The sequence below is a fragment of the Callorhinus ursinus genome, unplaced genomic scaffold (genome assembly GCF_003265705.2).
Source record: "Callorhinus ursinus isolate GAN/ISIS: 27379988/994484 unplaced genomic scaffold, GSC_fseal_2.0 scaffold20, whole genome shotgun sequence".
NCBI classification, from domain to species: domain Eukaryota; kingdom Metazoa; phylum Chordata; class Mammalia; order Carnivora; family Otariidae; genus Callorhinus; species Callorhinus ursinus.
This window is the reverse complement of record NW_027397082.1, coordinates 31354449-31373832: the sequence shown is the minus strand read 5'-3', so window position 1 is coordinate 31373832 and position 19384 is coordinate 31354449. Positions and strand designations below refer to the sequence as shown.

The following is a 19384-nucleotide window of genomic DNA, read 5'->3' as shown; positions in this document are numbered from 1 at the left end:
CTTTTTAAGGAAAAGTAAATTAAACTGTATATGGAATGAGCTTTCTATAATATACCTAAAACTTAATGGGGTTACCTCTAGAGATCCCAAGTCTGAGAGACAGGTTCATATTTCAAAAATTAAAAAGAGGGGCATATAGGTGGCAGTTAGTTAGGCAGCAGAATCTTTGGTTTCGCTCAAGTTGTGATTTCGGGGTGATGAGATCAAGCCCCGTATCGGGCTCTGTGCTCAGCATGGAGTCTGCTTGGGACTCTCTCCCTACCCCTCTGCCCCTCACCCCTGCACACTCTCTTTCTCTCTCTAAAAATAAATAAATAAATCTTTAAAAAAATTAAAAAGAAATAACATAAGTCAGAATTATCAAGATCTTTCAGATCCACTTATTCTTCAGGCATGTCTTTAGACTACAAAATTAAATGTTAGCGAGAAAAAAGCCAATTATAGCACTAAATTATGTAAGGGTAAAAAAAATCAACTGGAGAAGGTGAATGTTTCTAACATTTATTTGTGCGTGACTAAGGCTGACACTCTGAAGAGAAGAATGTGACAGCTTACAAGAAAACAAACTCACTCACTCCCCCTTAATTTCGGAAGGCTCATGCAAGTCTGACAGGCCAACCACAGGGTGATCTCTCATGTGTATCATCCATGACAATTACAGCTTCAATAAAAATGTTCCCCAAATTTTAATAAAGCCCTACTGGTTTTCAGGAAATAGCTAGCCTAACATTTTCATATTTAAGAAAGCATATTTCAGAAATTAGTGAATTATTCTGTGCACCTAAGACTGTCTAAAATTGTTATCTTAAGGCAGCAAAAGAGGTACAAAATGAATGTTGTGGAGGAGAACAAGGTGATACGAAAGGGTGAGTGCTAACAAGGGTCAGTGTTGGTGGCACAGGGAAAAGACTGCACTGAGAAGCCATCCTGCCTCTCTATCATCTTTGCTTTGGTTTGGTTTTCCTCTTTAAACAGCTATTAAGAGTTCCCCTATGAATTTTCAAAGTGCTATGACTAAATCTGGGGAGCAGTGATAAAAATCACAGCTCATTATAAGCATTTGAAATGATTTAAGGATATGCAAAAGAGGCTTCAAAGTATTTATCTTGTGACTTACACTGGAAATAATCTGTACCTGTTAGTATATTAATTCGATAGTTATTTAATATGGGGTAAATCAGGCTGCTATAGGCACTTCCTCTTCTTCCCCATCACTGGTTGTCAGCAACAGAAGGAAAAAAAGGAAAAAGAGTGCTAAGCAGTGGAATCTCATTTTATTCCAAGTCTCCAATCCCCTAGCCAAGCTCGTATTCGACAGTATAGGCAAGAGAAATCAGGAAGGAGGTGAGAAAGGGCTCTCCCAGAGGGTCCTCACAATTCCGTTTCTAGCCTCTCCCAATCACTGTTTTGTTGCTCATGACACAACTCTGCACTAGTTTCTCTCTTCATTCAGAAAACCAGCCACCATTGCCTTAAAATTCACAGGTTTTGTAGATGGAAACTGCACCATCATGTACTCCTAAATTGAAATAATTAACAACTCATCTGGGAAACACCAACTTAGGAAGAATATCTTCATCCAGTTCTTAAAATAAACTATGCCTCCAATCAACAACTGCCACAATATCTCCTATACAAATTTCATGAAATTATACATGAATAAAATTGTGTAGGTTTATGAAACATGAAGGAAGCTCTTCTCTAAACAATATTTACTGATAATGACAATCTTTTTTCATGCTAATAATAAAATGCACAGATTATTCTTACCTTAGGACAAGGCATAATAACGCATCCTCATTATCCTCTGCTCCAAAGAAGAATTTAGTTCTCAATGCTGTTACGGTAAATGATTATCCTTTAGGGAACAATCCCACACTAGCACAGGAGGCTCTGATAGGTCTTTTTCATCTCTCACTCCTATTACCGTATGACTACATGGCCATATCCATCAATCACGTTAGCAAACACCACCAAACCACTACGCTATTACATACAAGCCAACAGATATTTTCAATACCATAGAGTCACACTATTATCCATCTTTTATAGCCAGGCAATCAAACTGAACATGACAAGATTTCAGAGAAATAGCTAATGGTAATGTAAGTTTTCTAGTCCTAGAAGCAAGATGAACTTAATTCATTCAAGAAATGTAAATGAGTAGTAACTTCAATCTTTTACTATAATTTATACTTTTAATGAGAATATTTTTGAACTATAAGAAATACTTTAAAATTACTTATTTTTAGTAACTTTTTTTTAAGATTTTATTTATTTATTTGGCAGACAGAGAGAGACAGTGAGAGAGGGAACACAAGCAGGAGGAGTGGGAGAGGGGGAAGCAGGCTTCCCACAGAGCAGGGAGCCCGATGTGGGGCTCCATCCCAGGACCCTGGGATCATGACCTGAGCCGAAGGCAGACGCTTAACGACTGGGCCACTCAGGTGTCCCTAGTTTTAAGTAACTTTTAAGATAGTTCAAAGATAGCTTCTCACACACCACTAGAAAAATAATTTGCCATATAAACCAAGTAATGTGCATACATATATATTATAGCTCTTAATTCTTAATTTAATTCTTAAATTATACAGCATGAATTAAGAATCAATATTATTAGTCCAAGCTTCACTCTTATGAACAAGGCTAAACACATATTTTTCCCAAAAGGTTTGAGGGCACCCCCTGGTGGCAGATTCTTTGGAGGAAAAAAACGCGTTAAGTAGTAGAAAACAAATGCTATTACAATGAAAATATCTTTTTTTTTTAAGGTTTTATTTATTTGGGCGCCTGGGTGGCTCAGTTGGTTGAGCAACTGCCTTCAGCTCAGGTCATGATCCTGGAGTCCTGGGATCAAGTCCCACATCGGGCTCCCTGCTCAGCGGGGAGTCTGCTTCTCCCTCTGACCCTCCCCCTCTCATGCTCTCTCTCTCTCTCATTCTCTCTCTCAGATGGATGAATAAAAAAAACTTAAAAAAAAAGATTTTATTTATTTGACAGAGAGAGACACAGCGAGAGAGGGAATGCAAGCAGGGGGAGTGGAAGAGGGAGAAGCAGGCTTCCCGCTAAGCAGGGAGCCGGATGCGGGACTCGATCCCAGGACACTGGGATCATGACCTGAGCCGAAGGCAGACGCTTAACAACTGAGCCACCCAGGCGCCCTACAATGAAAATATCTTTTTAAAAAATTGACCAGACTCTACTCAACAACTCAGTTATTTCAAGCAATATCCAATGTAGAAAAAAATTCAAAATATGATCAAAGAATGTTAAGAAATCTCTGAAGCTCCCTATGAAAAAAATCTGACCAGCAGTGGCTTCCAGGTAGCAAGACCAGCAAGATGTCCATCACAGAAGGAACCTGAGAGATGACCCCGTCCAGTACAGAAGAAACCTTTCTAGCCACCAGCCACACATATCAACTAAGCATTTGAAATGTGGCCAGTGTGACTGAGCAACTGAATTTCATATTTTATTTCACTTTATTTTTTAAATTTATTTTTTAAAATTTATTTATTTATTTGACAGAGAGAGCGAGAGAGGGAACACAAGCAGGGGGAGTGGGAGAAGGAGAAGCAGGCTTTCCACCGAGCAGGGAGCCTGACGCGGGGCTTGATCCCAGGACCTTGGGATCATGACCTGAGCTGAAGGCAGACACTTAACAACTGAGCCACCCAGGTGCCCTTTATTTCACTTTAAATGGCCACATATGGCTTTGGCTACTGTTTGGACAAGACAGATCCAGTCCTATTTGCTACAGTTATTCCACTGCAGAGAAAAGTCACCAGAGCAATCCAAGGAAGATTCAAAAGTTTCCAGACATATGTAGAACTGGATGATACAAATACATATGACCAAATCTATACCTTTTTGTTTGGGGATTTTTAAGTGCAACTATTTTAATTCAACTGCACTGAGCTACTCTGGGTAACTGCAATTCATTTTAGAATACAAATGAGTTTGAAAATGGTCAGATATTCCTTTTGAAATAATTTTGGCTTTACAGTCTATATAAAACTGAAGATTTGTGACAACAGGTATAGCATTTAGCTGCATCAAATAAAACAGATTAAGAGTTCAGGCTCAATTATCACCTGGGGCATTCATTCTTTTCTTACATGTAGAGAATAAGAAGGTAAATGGGTCCTTGGACCGTGGATTAGCTGAGCTCAGGAATCCAAGAAAGAGAACAGCCCAGGAGGCCTCGTCTCTACTTTATACTTAACTCTAGTAGTATGTTGCTATTTATTTCAAGCACCTATTGAGCACTCACTTTGTCTGGGACATCATATTGAGTACTGTGAGGAATAAAGACAGACAACGCAAGGTCTCTGTTCTCTAGAAATTCACTACCTTTTAGGGTAAAAATGTCATATAAACAACCATAAGGGTTGTGTGTACTGGCCTCACTTTTTCTGATACCAACTACCAATCTCAAATGGTCAAGTGTCACTTTACACAAATAATTCCTAAATCTTCCATTAAGAAACTGTGGTTTAAGACCCACATTTGTGTGTTAATCTACTCTTCTTGAATATCTTGAATTTAGTTCAAGGAACATTTACTGAGCACCAGCAATAAGCTAGAAAACACTAAGATGCCCTAGAGAAGTTCAGCCTCATGAAGGGTGCAGACACTTTGTAGACAGATCAGGTGTTATGCAACAAGTTCATGGAGATACTACTGTGAGCACAGAGAGGAGTTTTTAGCAGATAAAAATACTTTCCTCTCTCAGAAGAGAGGAAAGAGTTCTTGGAGGAGATAAAGACTGCTGAGTCTGGACAGGTGGATTAAGAGCAAGCCAACAACATGCCAAGGAATCATAAGCAACAGTCATTAGAATATCAGGTTTGGAGTAGGAAAGTGGCAAGAAATGAAGCTGGAGAAGTGGCAAAGGCAAGGCCACGGAACATCATAAATATCACCCAGGAGAGTTGAAAATAGATGAGGTGCCACATAAGGTTTGAAGATATATGCTTCAGAGAGCTCACTGTGTGTGAGCAGCATGAAGGATGGATTTGAAGGGAGCAACACTGAACATGGGGGTCAGCTGGATGACTGGTGCAATATACCATCTGAGTCATAAAGATGGCATGGATTAGACAAGTATAGTAGAAGTAGAGGTGAGGCTCAAGAAGTGTTTAGGAAGTAAAATTATGGTGTCTTAATATAAGAAGCTGACAGAGAAAAGAGCTGAAGATAAAGATCTGAATGTGCCCAGCATTAAGTGGTTTTTAAAGCTCTTGGCACTAGGTTAAGTGATAGGGACATAACAAAGAACAAATCAAATCACAGCCTCCTTCAAGGAAGGCTAAGAGAGATGAACAAGGAAAAAGTCCGTAACAGAAGTGACAGGGGCAGTAAAGATGGGCAAGTGTTGTGTTAATCAGGCCTCTGGGAGAAGGGTGAGGCCAGAAAAGATAGAGTGACATCTGTATCCTAAAGAATAATGCTATTTTGGACTTGCTGAATTTTTGGAATGGAATAAAACTAGCTTTTCTTTTGTGATAACAAGAAAGAGATGAATAAATAATAATGAAAACCTAAAATAAAGGAACTGAAAAAATTTACCTTTTAGATGTCTCTGAGGTATGAAGTAGGAACAGATGGACAGTAGAGTGCACGTGAAGATTAGAAAACACTGCGAAGGTTCAGAACCAAAGAGTAATGAGGAAAAATATATACAAGACAGCAAAAAAGAACCAAAGGCCAAGTTAAGATTCAATAACAGGGACTCTCAGTAAGGCCTATCCAAAAAATTTATGATTTATTTCCTGCTTTCCTCCCTCCTTCCTTCCCTTCCTTTTTTTTCAGTAAAGAGGAAAGGAAACAGGTAGCCAGATGCTATCAGAGTTGAAAGCGAGCAGATACTAAAGATCAATGAGAATCAGATGAAAAAACAGACTCCAGGTACCAGGCTGGGCAGGAAGAGAAAGGCAGGAGAGAGCCAACAGACTACAACTGTTTTGCAAGGTGTGTTCCATGGAATACCAGCTATAAGGGAAATCATAAGTTATTATACAGAAAAGGGTCCTATTTGTAAATAAGTTTGGGAAAAATGTTTAATTAACCAAAACTAAGCAGGTTTCTTTACTCTAAGATTCCTCAGAACTATTCCCAGTAGGAGGATAGACTATGCAGCACACTAACTTGACCATTCAATCCTTTATTTACAAAGTATTTGAGCAACATAACATGGGAAACAGTGGCCCAGAAGAAAAGAGACAGAAGCAGCAGACTTAAAAACAGAGTACAGCAGGACTATGTGAACTGAAAACTAGGAGGCTATGGTAAGAGAGTAGTTCAGAACTCATGACTTTAGTGAAGGAATTGGCCCTGGGGATAACCACGTCCAAATTGTGACCATACATTGGTCATATAGGTTAACACAGTAGTGGGTCTCACATATAGACTCCAGTCAGGCTAGTACTAGTTGATGACTAGGGTCATCCACATGAATATCAACCAAAGTTGCTCAAGTTGACATCAATAACAGAGCTGAGAGGAAAAGAGGTGTCAAAGATGGGCAGATAACAAGGAAAGAGGGGACATAACCAGATGGCAAAGGGTTCAAAGGAACAAAGGCTGTTGGACACTGGTATGTGACCTCCCAAAGTCAGGGTGTTTAAATGATGCCAGATCTGAGGCCACAGGCCATTAAAGCCACCTTTTTCCAGAGAATTTTTCTTAGCTTCTCTTCTACCTATAATTCAAATCTTTGAACTTACTGGGCCTCCCTAGCTCTTTGTTCAACTGGTTTCTACGATGATTCTATTCTGCCCCTTTCCCTAAGCATTTCTAGCTGACCTTATGTTTGGGTGGTATCTTTGACTCAGTTCCTCTAAGGGGTAAGTCAAGGCTGGCTCTGATGGCATGCACCACAGTGCACAGATAAAAAATGAGACCCATTTCAGCCCAGGTCTACAAGTATCACCCTGGGTTTTCACAGATCTAGGACAGGGTTAAACAATTCAACAATGTAGTAGGGTTCAGCACTTGGGGCTGAGGAGAAGAACAATTCCTTCTCTTCAGAGAAGGAAAAACTGCCACTCAGAAAAGCTCCTTCAGCTAAGATAAAAAGCTGAGGGACAGCTACTATTCAAGATGTTGAAAATAAATGGTAGAGTAGTGCAGTCATTCTCAAATTTTTATATACATCAGAATTAACTGAGGGCTTGTAAAAACACAGATGGCTGGGCCTCGCCCCAGCAGTTTCTAATTCAGTAGGTCTAGGATGAGGCAGAATTTACACTTTAAACAAGTTCCCAAGTGATGCTGTCTGCTGGATCAGGGACCGTACCTTGAGAACCACCACAGTAGAGTAGGGTTTCTTGTTCTTGGCTCTACTGACCTTTTGGGGTGGATAATTCTGTTATGGGGAGTGTCATCCTGTTCACTGTAAGATGTTAAGTGGCATCCATTGCCTCTATCTACCAGAGGCCAGTAGCACCCCCCTCCCAGTTGTGAGAACCAAAAATGTCTTCCGGTATTGCCAAATGTCCCCTGGGAAGCAGGATCACTCTTGAATGAGAGTTACCACAACCAACTAGAGTAGTTAAGAGTGAGAGGGAGAGGAGTGAGAGGCTCCTGGGTTGAAATCCTGGCTTTATCACTTGAGCAAGTTACATAAACTCCCTAAGCCTTGGTGTTCAGTTCTTTATTCGTAAAATGGAAATGTTAATGGTTTTACCTAGTGGGGTAGTTGTGATAATTAAATGAGATAAAACATACCACTTACACCATACTTAGTACATAGTAAAGCTCCCAAATACAAGGACTGCCACCGTCGCTATCAGATAACCAAACAGGATGTTATAGCTAACACCAAGGAGATCAAGTACACAGGGGACCTTGGAGAAAGGGTTAAGTTTGGGAGGAGATAAGGCTAAGCCCAGAATGGGTAAAAGTTTGCAAGTGAACTGAAGCTGAAAGTCTGCAATTTAAGCTATCTAAGCTGTCGGCTGGAAGGAAAGGGCTATAAAGGAAGACAGATGTCAACTATGGGGAAAGAGGTTGAGTATTTGCTGCTCAACCAGTGAGCTGTGATGTAAGCACTTTTAATATTCCATTCCCAATGGAAGACGCCTTTGTGTTACAGACTGAATGCTTGTGTCTTCCCTAAATTCATATGTTGAAACCTATTCCTGCAATGTGATTTTATTTGGATGTGGAAATTTAGGGAGGTTATTCAAGTCATGAGAGTGAAGACATCTTGAATGGGATCAGTGCCTTTATAAAAGAGACCCTAGAGAGCTCCCTTGCTCCTTCTGCTTTGTGAGGACATAGCAAGAAGACAGCCATCTACAAATCAGGAAGCACAGTCTCACCAAACACCAAATCTGCCAACACTTTGATGTAGGACTTGACAGCCTCCAGAACCATGAAAAATAAATTTCTGTTGCTTATAAGCCACCCAGTTTACTGTATTCTGTTACTAGCAGCCTGAATGGACTAAACCACCTTGTTTACCTCTGAGCTGGGCTTCCCAGGACTGAGGTGGATTGGACCAACAGCATCCCTTGGGACTTCATTTGAAAATATTCTATATTTCACTATGCTGGAAATAGTTCTTGTTGCAGAAAATGTCTTTTTACAGTGCTTTTCAAGTAATCAAAGAGCATATGAGGCAACAAGGTACTATGCCACTAAGCTTACTAAAAAATTCTTTAACACTATAAGGAATAATTGCTCAGACAGTTTAGAACCTGAATGCCTCGTGCAGTTAACCGTTACCTGTCATTGCCATAGCAGTAAGTTATGGGTATGTACCTTTCACAAATAGTACCAACAGTAAAATATGGAAAAGATTATTAACTCAGTCCTCATTAGATGCAGCTACGATGCTACACTGCACTAATGAAGTACTCCCTGCATCAAGAGGACAATGGACCCATTTAGCCCTCATTACCAAGTTTACTGCATTGTTGATACAGACTACACACTGAAACAGTTTATAAATTTGAAAAACAGATTTACATTCTGTTTTTATTTCTTTTTATCTTCAGATATTATATACCACAAAATCTTTCTGGTTGTTCAATACGGGATCTTACATGTAAATAAAAGTGTTAGCAGCTTACCTAAAAGAAACACAGTAGGAGCATAAGAAGAGGAAATGTAAACAAATTTAGCAGGAATTATAAATCAAGGCATTACGGTCAACTGAATAAAAACAAAACAAAAAACACTTCAAACTAGTTGATAGAAATATAAATCATGAAAAAGATTAAAACACGGAATTATTATCACCACTCTAACAGAGTAAATTTCTGGATAATAAAATCAATGCCACAGCAACATTTAAAAGTAATGGCTTCCATAGCTATTTGAACCAAATGATTAAGGTTGGAGTTACAGGACACTAATGTACTAGCTTTATTTCCTTATTGGAATAAAGAAGAAATTCCACTGAATGGATTTTCACTTTTGGATATCTATAATTTCCATCCTCCTTGTCCTCTACATACATAAATACAACACAGACAGTGTTTCACAAACACAAAATAACACTAACTTCATCAATGACCTAGTGCATGGAGGGCTCAACTAAGACTGATCATCCATAATAACTCAACAAGTTTATAAAGCAAGACGCCTAGTTCCAACTGGAGCAATTAGTCCTATGGATTATGTGCTATTTAAAATAAATCATGAATCTGATACACTCAACATATGCTCTGATCCAAAAGCATACTTTAACCAAACTAGGGGGGAAAGTCCATATTTCATTTATGAGTCTAAAATTTAATATTTTAGTGACTATGATTAGCTCTCTTTTGGCTCCTACAGTTCTCATGAATTAAATTAAGTCAAAAGCTGTAAAGCAATGCAGACCTTATTGTTTGTAGAGACTGTGAGTCACCAGGGGAAGAAGTCCAAAAAGGCTAAATTTCCACTGAACTCCAAATCAGAGATTTGAAAGCCAGAGAGATAAAGACATTAGCTGTAGTCTTATGAAACATTCAAGGCTGCTTTCATTTGATTAGTAATTTGCTACAGGCTCTTTCTGACAAATATAACAAGGACACTTTAAATCTTTTAAGCTTTGAAGAAAGATCCAGAAAACAGATTAGCTATGAAGAATTGCATTTAGAATCAGAAGCTAACGAGTAATGTGTTTATATACATTCAGAAACTTACTTCTGCATTACCAAAAAAAAAAAAAAAAAAAAAAAAGGCTCTTGTGGCTGCAATCTTTCCTGGTTATTGGTTAAGGAAATTTGCTCTGATTTGAAATAGTGATTACAACAACCTGTTGCCTTATATCACCATTTCCCAAACTACTCTAGAAAACACTAATGTTCCATGATATGTTTATAGAGATGGGGGGGGCACTGTGGAGAGAGAAAAAAGAAAAAATCCTCTAATATTTTTGTTCTAAAATTTTTAACAGAGAAAGAAATACTAAGCACATCTGACATAGTTATTATTAGATAAGCTGCCCTTAATGGTATGTCATGCCCCAGAAAGCCAGGGAGTCCAAAAGATACCACTTATACACAAATGTATTGATATTTAAGTGATACATAAACATGCTACTATTATGTTTTAGTCTATTTAATGAGAAATGATTTATGCTATGATTTTTGCCTAATAATTTTAACATACTTTAACTTTTTAATCACAATTTCTTCCAGTCATAACATTATACATGAAAGATGAACTTTTTCTATAATCTATTTTAATACAAGTTTATATTTTTTCTAATGTTATGTCAATAATTATCATTTTTAAAGTTCCCAATAATTAAATTTTAATGTAGTGTTCACATGAGTTCAAAATACTATTTTAGTTAAACACAGGTATAACAGGATATCCCTCAATTTTGGAGACAATACATTCTGATGTAATTGTCTTTAAATTTTTTAATTACTTATGAAGAACTCTGAAGGGAAAAGACAACTTAGGCATAATTTGCTCCACTTAGTTTGCATCCTTCAAAACTCAATACAACTCCCATTTACCTTTTAAAGTTAACTAGCACATTAAAAAATGCAAGTTCATTACTGATGGATTTACACACCCTCATTTATGGGGAAAAAGGCTTTACACACAGCCTTTCCCTGACAAGTCATAGGATATCAGCTGACAGGATAACACATATACAGTATTTTAATAACTACAGCAAAAGTAAAAGATGCACAGTCTCTGAGTTGTAATAAAGAATTTATTGCATATGTAAGAGGTATAGACTTCATGCTGTATTTACTAAAAAACAACAACAGCAAAAACCTGTGGCTTTCAAAGAGGAATATATTACTAATCTAATCACAATAACAAAACCTTTCTACGTTAAAGTGTTTTTCCATTTTTTATTTGTAAATTCTTCATTCCTGTACTTCTATCTCTCACTCTCTTTTAGCAGTCACAGATGTAATAATAATAAAAATAATAAAAACCCCTCATTTTGTTATTTATAGCAGCCTTTATAAACCAACAGAAGCAAGGAAATAAGAGGCCTAGTCATTCTTATCTTTTCTATTCCAGACATAAAACTAAACATGGAAATGAAAATAAAACAGTCACTAAAAACCTTAGGTTTCCTTTCAACAACTAATCCATCTGCTGAAAAACTTTGCTACATAAGTCAGTTTTAGAACTTAAACTTCTTTATACTGAATAAATTAACATTCACATTTATTGTGAAGTATATATTCAAAATGTACACAAAATATATATGTACAGTCTAATGAATATTTGTAAAGCAAACATCCATTTTTTACTACCACCCAAGTCCAGACACAGAAGCCAGGATCACAGAAACAGAAGTAAACTCTCCTAAACATACCACAGGAGCTTTAATGTGGCATGTGAATTACAAAGTTAACTCACTGAGAAGGAAAAGAAAGAGTGCCACATGTGTTGTAATATGGAACTATTTAAAACATCTCCAAAATGCATTAATAGAGAAACTTTTTTAATATATAGGACATTTTGTTAAACTTTCATGTGAAAAAAATGCTAGTAATAACAATCTATTTAGAATACAAATTATAGAAGTGCCTGAATTTAATTTTGTGGAACACCACACAGGAGGGCCATAAAACACAGACTATTTGTTCCTAGCACTTCCAACATCTGGCAATGAGGAAGACCAATATTAGCACTCAAGACACAAAAACACTAAATAATGGCCATTTCAACTCACTAGCATCTAAATATTTAAGTATAAATTACAAAGTAACAGATCTCTGTGATCTTTGCTGGGCTCTGGCAAAAGTAAAAACTCCCTTTCATCTCAAATTAAGTATGCTCACAAAGCAGGATTAACAGAATTCTGGGTTTCTTACTTCTTGCACTAGATACTAGCGTATAGATAAAACTATACCATGGAATGACACTAAATGACTGTGGATATTAACACCTCCTGTTCTGAAGGTTTGGTTACAAAATCCAATACACACAGAATTAGCCAAAGCAAGGTTTTAAGGAGATAAATTTTAATAAATTTTAACAGCCCCAAAATAAACTTAACTTCTGCAGTTAAAATATTAAGTTGATATGATGTTAAACTTCATTTTTTTTCTTAGCAAAGCAAGGCATGCAGAGTTCAATGTGACACTTAAGTAAACAATTTCCAAATACTGCTAATAAGCAACATTTAAGAAGCCCTTTTAAAGTACTCCTACTCTAAAATGTGGACATAGATAATGCAAAGCAAATATAATTCATTTATAATTTAAAACCTAGCTAAACAATTGTTTCCCTTGTACTAAAGATCTCTTTTCCTCCTCCAATCCCACTAACACATACGTCTTTAACAACTACAAGCTTGGGCAATGTTATCCTTGTGGGCTGTGATGTGGTAAAGATCTATATTAATATCCTTGGAGATTTGATGGACAGAAAAACACACAATTGTTTTAAACATCCAAGGACTTCTGTTAAGCACACTGATGACAATGGAATAGCAAAGAGTCACAGGGAAGAACACCCCTGAATCTCTAGATATGCTTTATACAAACAGATGTCCTTAAATCTCTAACACTGGAATAGCTGAGCAAATGATCTATCAGTTTGATGGAATATTATATAACCATTAAGATTAAAGATGATAAAGTTATGTAACACAATTTTCTAATATATCCTAAAACATCTTAAATATACTTTTATATCTAGATAGAACTATAAAATACTAGATATAAGTGCAAAGACTTGAAGAAAATAAGAAATGACTATTTGGTACAGTTATAGGGACTCCTCCAACCACCTGTATGTTTACAAAGTAAATAAAAATCAGAAGGTCAAAAATGCAATGCCTCCTCTCTCTAAAGAACTATAAAACTATCATCAGCACCTTGGTAATCACCTCATATTTATGGTCTACACTAAGCACACCAAAACTTGCTATATATCACCCTTCTGAGCAAGGTCACCTGATAAAAGGGAAACAAGGTCCTGTCTGAGTAGTTTCATTAAGAAGAGAGAGAAAAAATGACTACTTTACCTCACAGCAAGGTGACAGAGGTATTTTAACCAATGGCATGTTTTACTGCCATTGTCAAGTGTCAAATTTAACATTACTTTTTACCAAAATTAACAATTGTATCCAATTCAAACCTAGAAAATTGCAAAATGCAAATAGACCACGTATAAATTACAATTTAAGTGACAAAGATGATATCAGTTTGGTCAACTTTGCATGAAAAATTATATCTCTGTAAGAGTAAGAGATATATAGATTCAAGGATATTCTGATACAGACATAAGCCTTCTATTACTTTATGCCTGCCACTGAGCATCATAGGGATCGAAAGCTTGATAAAGGAACTCTGAAATTACTGGTCCTATCTCAAAATACAAAATTGGTTTGGATTCTATTAATATGATTATAAAAACTACCCTCCACAACTAACTCCTTGCAGAAATTAATAAGCTGACCCTAAAATTCACATGGAAATGCAAAAGATCCACAATGGCCAAAACAAACTAGAAAAAGAACAAAGTTGGAGGACTCATGCTTCCCAGTTTAAAACTTACTGCAAAGTTTAGTAATCAAGACTGTGTGACAGTGGGGCGCCTGGGTGGCTCAGATGGTTGGGTGTCTGCCTTCGGCTCGGGTCATGATCCCGGAGTCCTGGGATCGGGTCCCGCATCGGGCTCCCTGCTCCTTGGGAGCCTGCTTCTCCCTCTGCCTCTCTCTCTCTCTGTCTCTCATGAATAAATAAAAAATAAAATCTTCAAAAAAAAAAAAAAAGACTATGTGATAGTGGCATAAAGACAGACATCTAGATCAATGGAACAGAACTGGGGAGGCCAGATAAATTTTTATGGTCAAATCGTTTTTGAAAAAATGCCAAGAAAAGTCAATAGGGATAGAAAAGTCTTTTCAACAAATGGTTTGGAGACAACCAGATACCCATTACAAAATAACGAAATCAGATATCTACCTTGTACAGTATATGAAAATTAACACAAAATGGATACTCAGCTGTAAAACAATAAAGTGGGCCTCTAATTCATACCATATACGTAAATTAACTCAAAATGGATCATGGCATAAGAGCTAAAACCATAAAATTCTTAGAAGCAAACAAAGGAGTAAATCTTTCTGACCTCAGATTAGCTTCTTAGATATGACAACAAAAATAGAAACAAAAGAAAAAAATAAATTAGAATTTATTGAAATTAAAAATGTTTGTGCTTCAAAGGATAGCACTAAGAAAATGAAAAGACAACCTATAAAACAGGAGAAAATATCTACAAATCATATATATGACAAGGAACTTATGACTTAAAGGACACTTACAACTCAGTAAAAAAAAAAATGTTTTAAAGGGCAAAGGATTTGAATGGATATTTCTCAAAAGAAGATACGGAAATGGCCAAAAGCCACGTGAAAAGATGTTCAACATCATTGGTCATCAGAGAAATGCAAATCAAACCACAATGATACTTCTTCACACCAACTAGAATGGCTAAAATCAAAAGGACACACATTAACAAGCGAGGATGTGGAGAAACTGGAATCCTTTTGCAATGCCGGTAGGACTGCAAAATAAGGCAGCCACTTTGATAAATAGTTTTGACAGCTCCTTAAAATATAAAATAACAAGTTACCACATAACCTAGCAATTCCTAGGTATATATTCAAGGGAGTGAAAAAACAGGCCCACACAAAAACCTATACATGAATGTTCACAGCAACACTAATAGTAATAGCCAAAAAGTGGAAACAACCCAAATAGCCATCAACTGATGAATGGATAAACAACATGTGGCACACTCATACAATGGATTATTATTCAGCAATAAAAAGGTATAAAGTACTGACATATGCTACAACACAGATGAACCTTGCAACATTGTGCTAGGTGAAAGAAGTTAGTGCATTTAACAGGCTATTTGCATATTTCCTTTAACTATTTCTCCTCTACACCTTTTACACTCAACCACCCAAATACTATGTCTACTATAATATCTGCCCCATGATCCCCTTCCAGGACCTACTAGACTCTATTAAACCATTTCTTCCACTCTGACTAATTATTACAGTCATCTATGGACATGTTCAGGGCTCCCTGCTTTCTGATAAGACTGTCAATCAATTCTGTATCTTTAATAAAACAGTGGCTTATATATAAGGGTGTTCAGTGTTCTTAAGGGATAAACATCATTACAATAAAAAGAACACAGGCTTTAATTCCAACTCTTGATCTGACATCAGGTCTTGATCTCAGGGTTGTGAGTTCAAGCCCTGCATTGAGCTCCACACTGGAGGTGGAGCCTACTAAAAAAAAAAGGAATGTGGAATTTGGAATTTAAAGTCTAAGAGTCCTTCATGTATTCAATGAATGGTTACTGGTCACCTATTTTGTACTGGAATTGAATTGAACTCAAATCTAGATCTCCCAATACTTCATTGGTGAATTCATTCAATATTTGTACAATGTTGACCAAGTTACTTAAGCTCTCTCTAAATCTACCTTCCTCTCTAAATTGTGCTATCTACCCTTCACAAAAGTTTGAGGATTGGGGCACCTGGGTGGCTCAGTAGGCTAAGCGGCTGCCTTTGGCTCAGGTCATGATCCCAGGGTGCTGGGCTCAAGCCCCACATTGGGCTCCTTGCTCAGCAGAGCCTGCTTTTCCTTCTCCTTCTCCCTCTGCCTGTCTGCCACTCCACCTGCTTGTGCTCTCTCTCTCACTCTCTCTCTCTGTCAAATAAATAAATAAAATCTTAAAAAAAAGTATTTGAGGATTAAATTCAATATTATATTCCTTTTCGTACATATGCCTTCAATAAATGCAATTTCCTTTTTCTTCCTTTCCTCAAAAGTAGCTGAACACATTTCTTTTGGTCTGTGAAAACATGTGGTAGATAGAGGATACACCCAGGAGAAAAATGATCTCAAACTTTAAAAGCAATTTCAAATTTATATTATAAACCTCACGTTTTATTCGTAAAATTACCTGTTTAGAGTCTGAGAAGTAATGTCATTTGAACTGGAGAGCTCTCATTCTCACAATGATACCACTATAGTTGCTAGAAAATTACTTTATCCTAACCAAAATTTACTTTTCCAAGAGGCTGGAATGTCTTATAGGAACACTTTCTTAGGCAACAAATTTAGCAAATATAGTAAGCCCTTATACTCTGCAGAAGATCCTGTACAGGGTGCTTTATGTGTTAATTATACTTTCCAAATGAGATGTCACCTTTCTTTGAATTTCCAAGCAAATTTTATTTATTATTCTTTTAAGCTTTTATTTATTCGAGAGAGAGAGAGAGAGAGAGCGTGGGGGGAGGAGTAGAGGGAGAGGGACAAGCAGACTCCACACTGAGCATGGAGCCCAAGGCAGGGCTCGATCTCAGGATCCTGAGACCACGACCTGAGTTGAAACCAAGAGTCGGAGGCTTAACCATTGGAGCCACCTAGGCACCCTCCATGCAATTTTTTTTTCATGCAATTTTTAAATTTATCTTGTGGCACTCCCTCTTTGCCTTGCTTTTATTCTTCTAACACGACTATGAAAGCAGTATTCTTAACCCATTAAAATGGTATACTAAATTACTACAATTTCCTATGGAAAATGATTTTACAGCATAAACCCCAGGCTGTAATTTTGTACTCTTTGACCTAGCCGTCTAATTTCTGGGAATCACCTAAAGACACAATATTGAATTTGGGAAAACATATATACATATATGCATATATATGTGTGTGAATATGTATACATACACGTATATGCATAAACATGTTACTACAGTAGAAATAAGAACAGAGGAAAACTGGATGCAACCTAGATGTTTCTAGTCATGAAATATGTAATTGATTATTAATTAATTATGTAATAGATATTTAATTATTAATAATTATTAATTAATAATTGATAATAGTATCGTTAATACTGTTGATGGTGGTATAAAAATTTAACAGGGCATTATGAGAAAGTAAAGCAAAATTCAAAATTAGTTCCTAAAACATAAATATAATAGGAAATATTTCTCACAAAAATAAAGGACAATAATTATGTTATTGTGACAGATTTATGGGTATTTTCTCAAAATCTTTAAACACATATTATTTTCATAAGTTAAAGAAATAAACATACTTTTACCTTATCCCAGAAATCAACCAAAGCTGTAAAGTCCCATTTCTTAGAATATGCTACATTGTATTTCAGGATAGCATCCTATGGAAAAAGCATAAACAAAACCTCATGATATAGTCAAGTAAATTATCTATGAATACCCTTTCTCCTTTATGAACTACTTCCAGTAAACTTCTTAATCAGCATTAAGCTTCCTCCTACCATTAGCCACTCCATATCAGTAGCTATGAACAAACAGAATATACGCTAATTTATTATTCACTTAAGAAAAATGAGATTAGAAAGGTCAAGTAATAGGAAAAAAAATCATAACTCCAACGCTTGCATTATAAACAGAGGTGATACACTCAATGGACAAAAATTGGATCTGGGAGATAAAAAAAAATTTAAATATCATAATGACTGTTGGCTATCAATAGGTTCACACTATACATGCAAATATACAGTGTATTTGCAGTATTAAAATTTCATGAGAAGAGTAAATTAGGGAAAAATGTTTAAAAAGGCTTCCCGGGAGAGATGGCAATAATGAAAAAAAGATTGAGAAACATTGCTCTAAGGCACAAAATGGTCTTTTTTCCTTTATTATCAGCTGTTTTTATAAGCTACATATAAATGGTTATCTTTCCCCAGCAGTTCATATAAACTATCTATTTATGTAGAGAGAAAAGTGAAAATAGCACGCCATCTACTGGCGTGACATCTAACTGACTAGGCAGTACTTTATTCTTGGTTAACGGTGATAAAAACAAAACAGGCCCCAAAAGGAGTCAATTATGCTAAGCCGTACTTCACCAGAGACTTAACTTAATTACAGTTTCAGCCTCTCCCACAAATGGAATCTTAAACCAGTCAATGAGGAATCACCTGGTCAGGACTAGTTCATGATAGAACTCTCCATCCCCTAAAGGAAAATGACTGCCACAACCAATCTACTTTTTCCTAGTACAACTTACTTGTTTCTACTCCCTTCTGCCTGTAAGTCTTTCATTTTGTACAGCATCTTAGAGTGCCTTTCCATCTGCTAGATAAGACCCTGCCTGATTCATAAATCGTTGAATAGATCCAGTAAGATCTTTAAAATTTACTCAGATGAATTTTATTTAATACCAGAGTGGGGTATGCATAAGACAATCCATTAGTTATGCAGAAAGAACTATTATGGTTGATCCAGGTACAACACAAGAATTGAAAATCTGCATGTAACTTTTGACTCCCTCCAAAAACTTACCTACTAATAGCCCACCGTTGGCCAGAGCCTGATAACACAGTCAATTAACACATATTTTGTATGTTATATGTATTATATACTGCATTCTTACAATCAAGTAAGCTGCAGAAAATATTAATAAAATTATAAGGAAAATACATTTACAGTATTTTATTATCCAAAAAAATCTGCACAGGAGACTGGTGCAGTTCAAACCTGTGTTGTTCAAGGGTCAATCGTATTTATAATTATATTTTATCTCATCCTTTTAAATTTCTATTTTGGTTATATTTTATAATGTATACATTATATTACTAAAGTAATACACATTGAATTTATAAGCAACTATTTTTATTATAATATACATCACCAATTTTTTTACTGAAGGTGTATGTAAGTTGAAAAAACACTGTTAGATTACTTGACTAAGTTTTTAAAAATTAATACTCTGCCAAAAATTAATACCCAGCTGCCTGAAAAATACTTCATGCCATATAAACAAGCACCTAGATTAAAAAGTAAACCAACAATACATATTTACTTGGGATCAGGGGATATCTAAGTTCCTTCAAAGCATCAATCATAAGATAATATGGCAAGAAAGAGTGTGTATTTTTCTTA

At 36.3% G+C, this 19384-nt stretch overlaps 1 protein-coding gene across 5 annotated transcripts in view; it reads right to left on the bottom strand.

Annotated features, from left to right (window-relative positions):
- PARG (poly(ADP-ribose) glycohydrolase) overlaps positions 1-19384 on the bottom strand; it is a 124899-nt gene that overhangs the window by 78806 nt on the left and 26709 nt on the right. For all 5 annotated transcript variants that reach the window (XR_012381744.1, XM_025880912.2, XM_025880913.2 and 2 more), the window contains exon 7: positions 17560-17634. Coding sequence is in view for 4 of the 5 variants with exons in the window: in XM_025880912.2 (XP_025736697.1) it covers positions 17560-17634 (75 nt within the window). In the remaining variant the exon portion in view is untranslated. The remainder of the gene's footprint in view (positions 1-17559; positions 17635-19384) is intronic.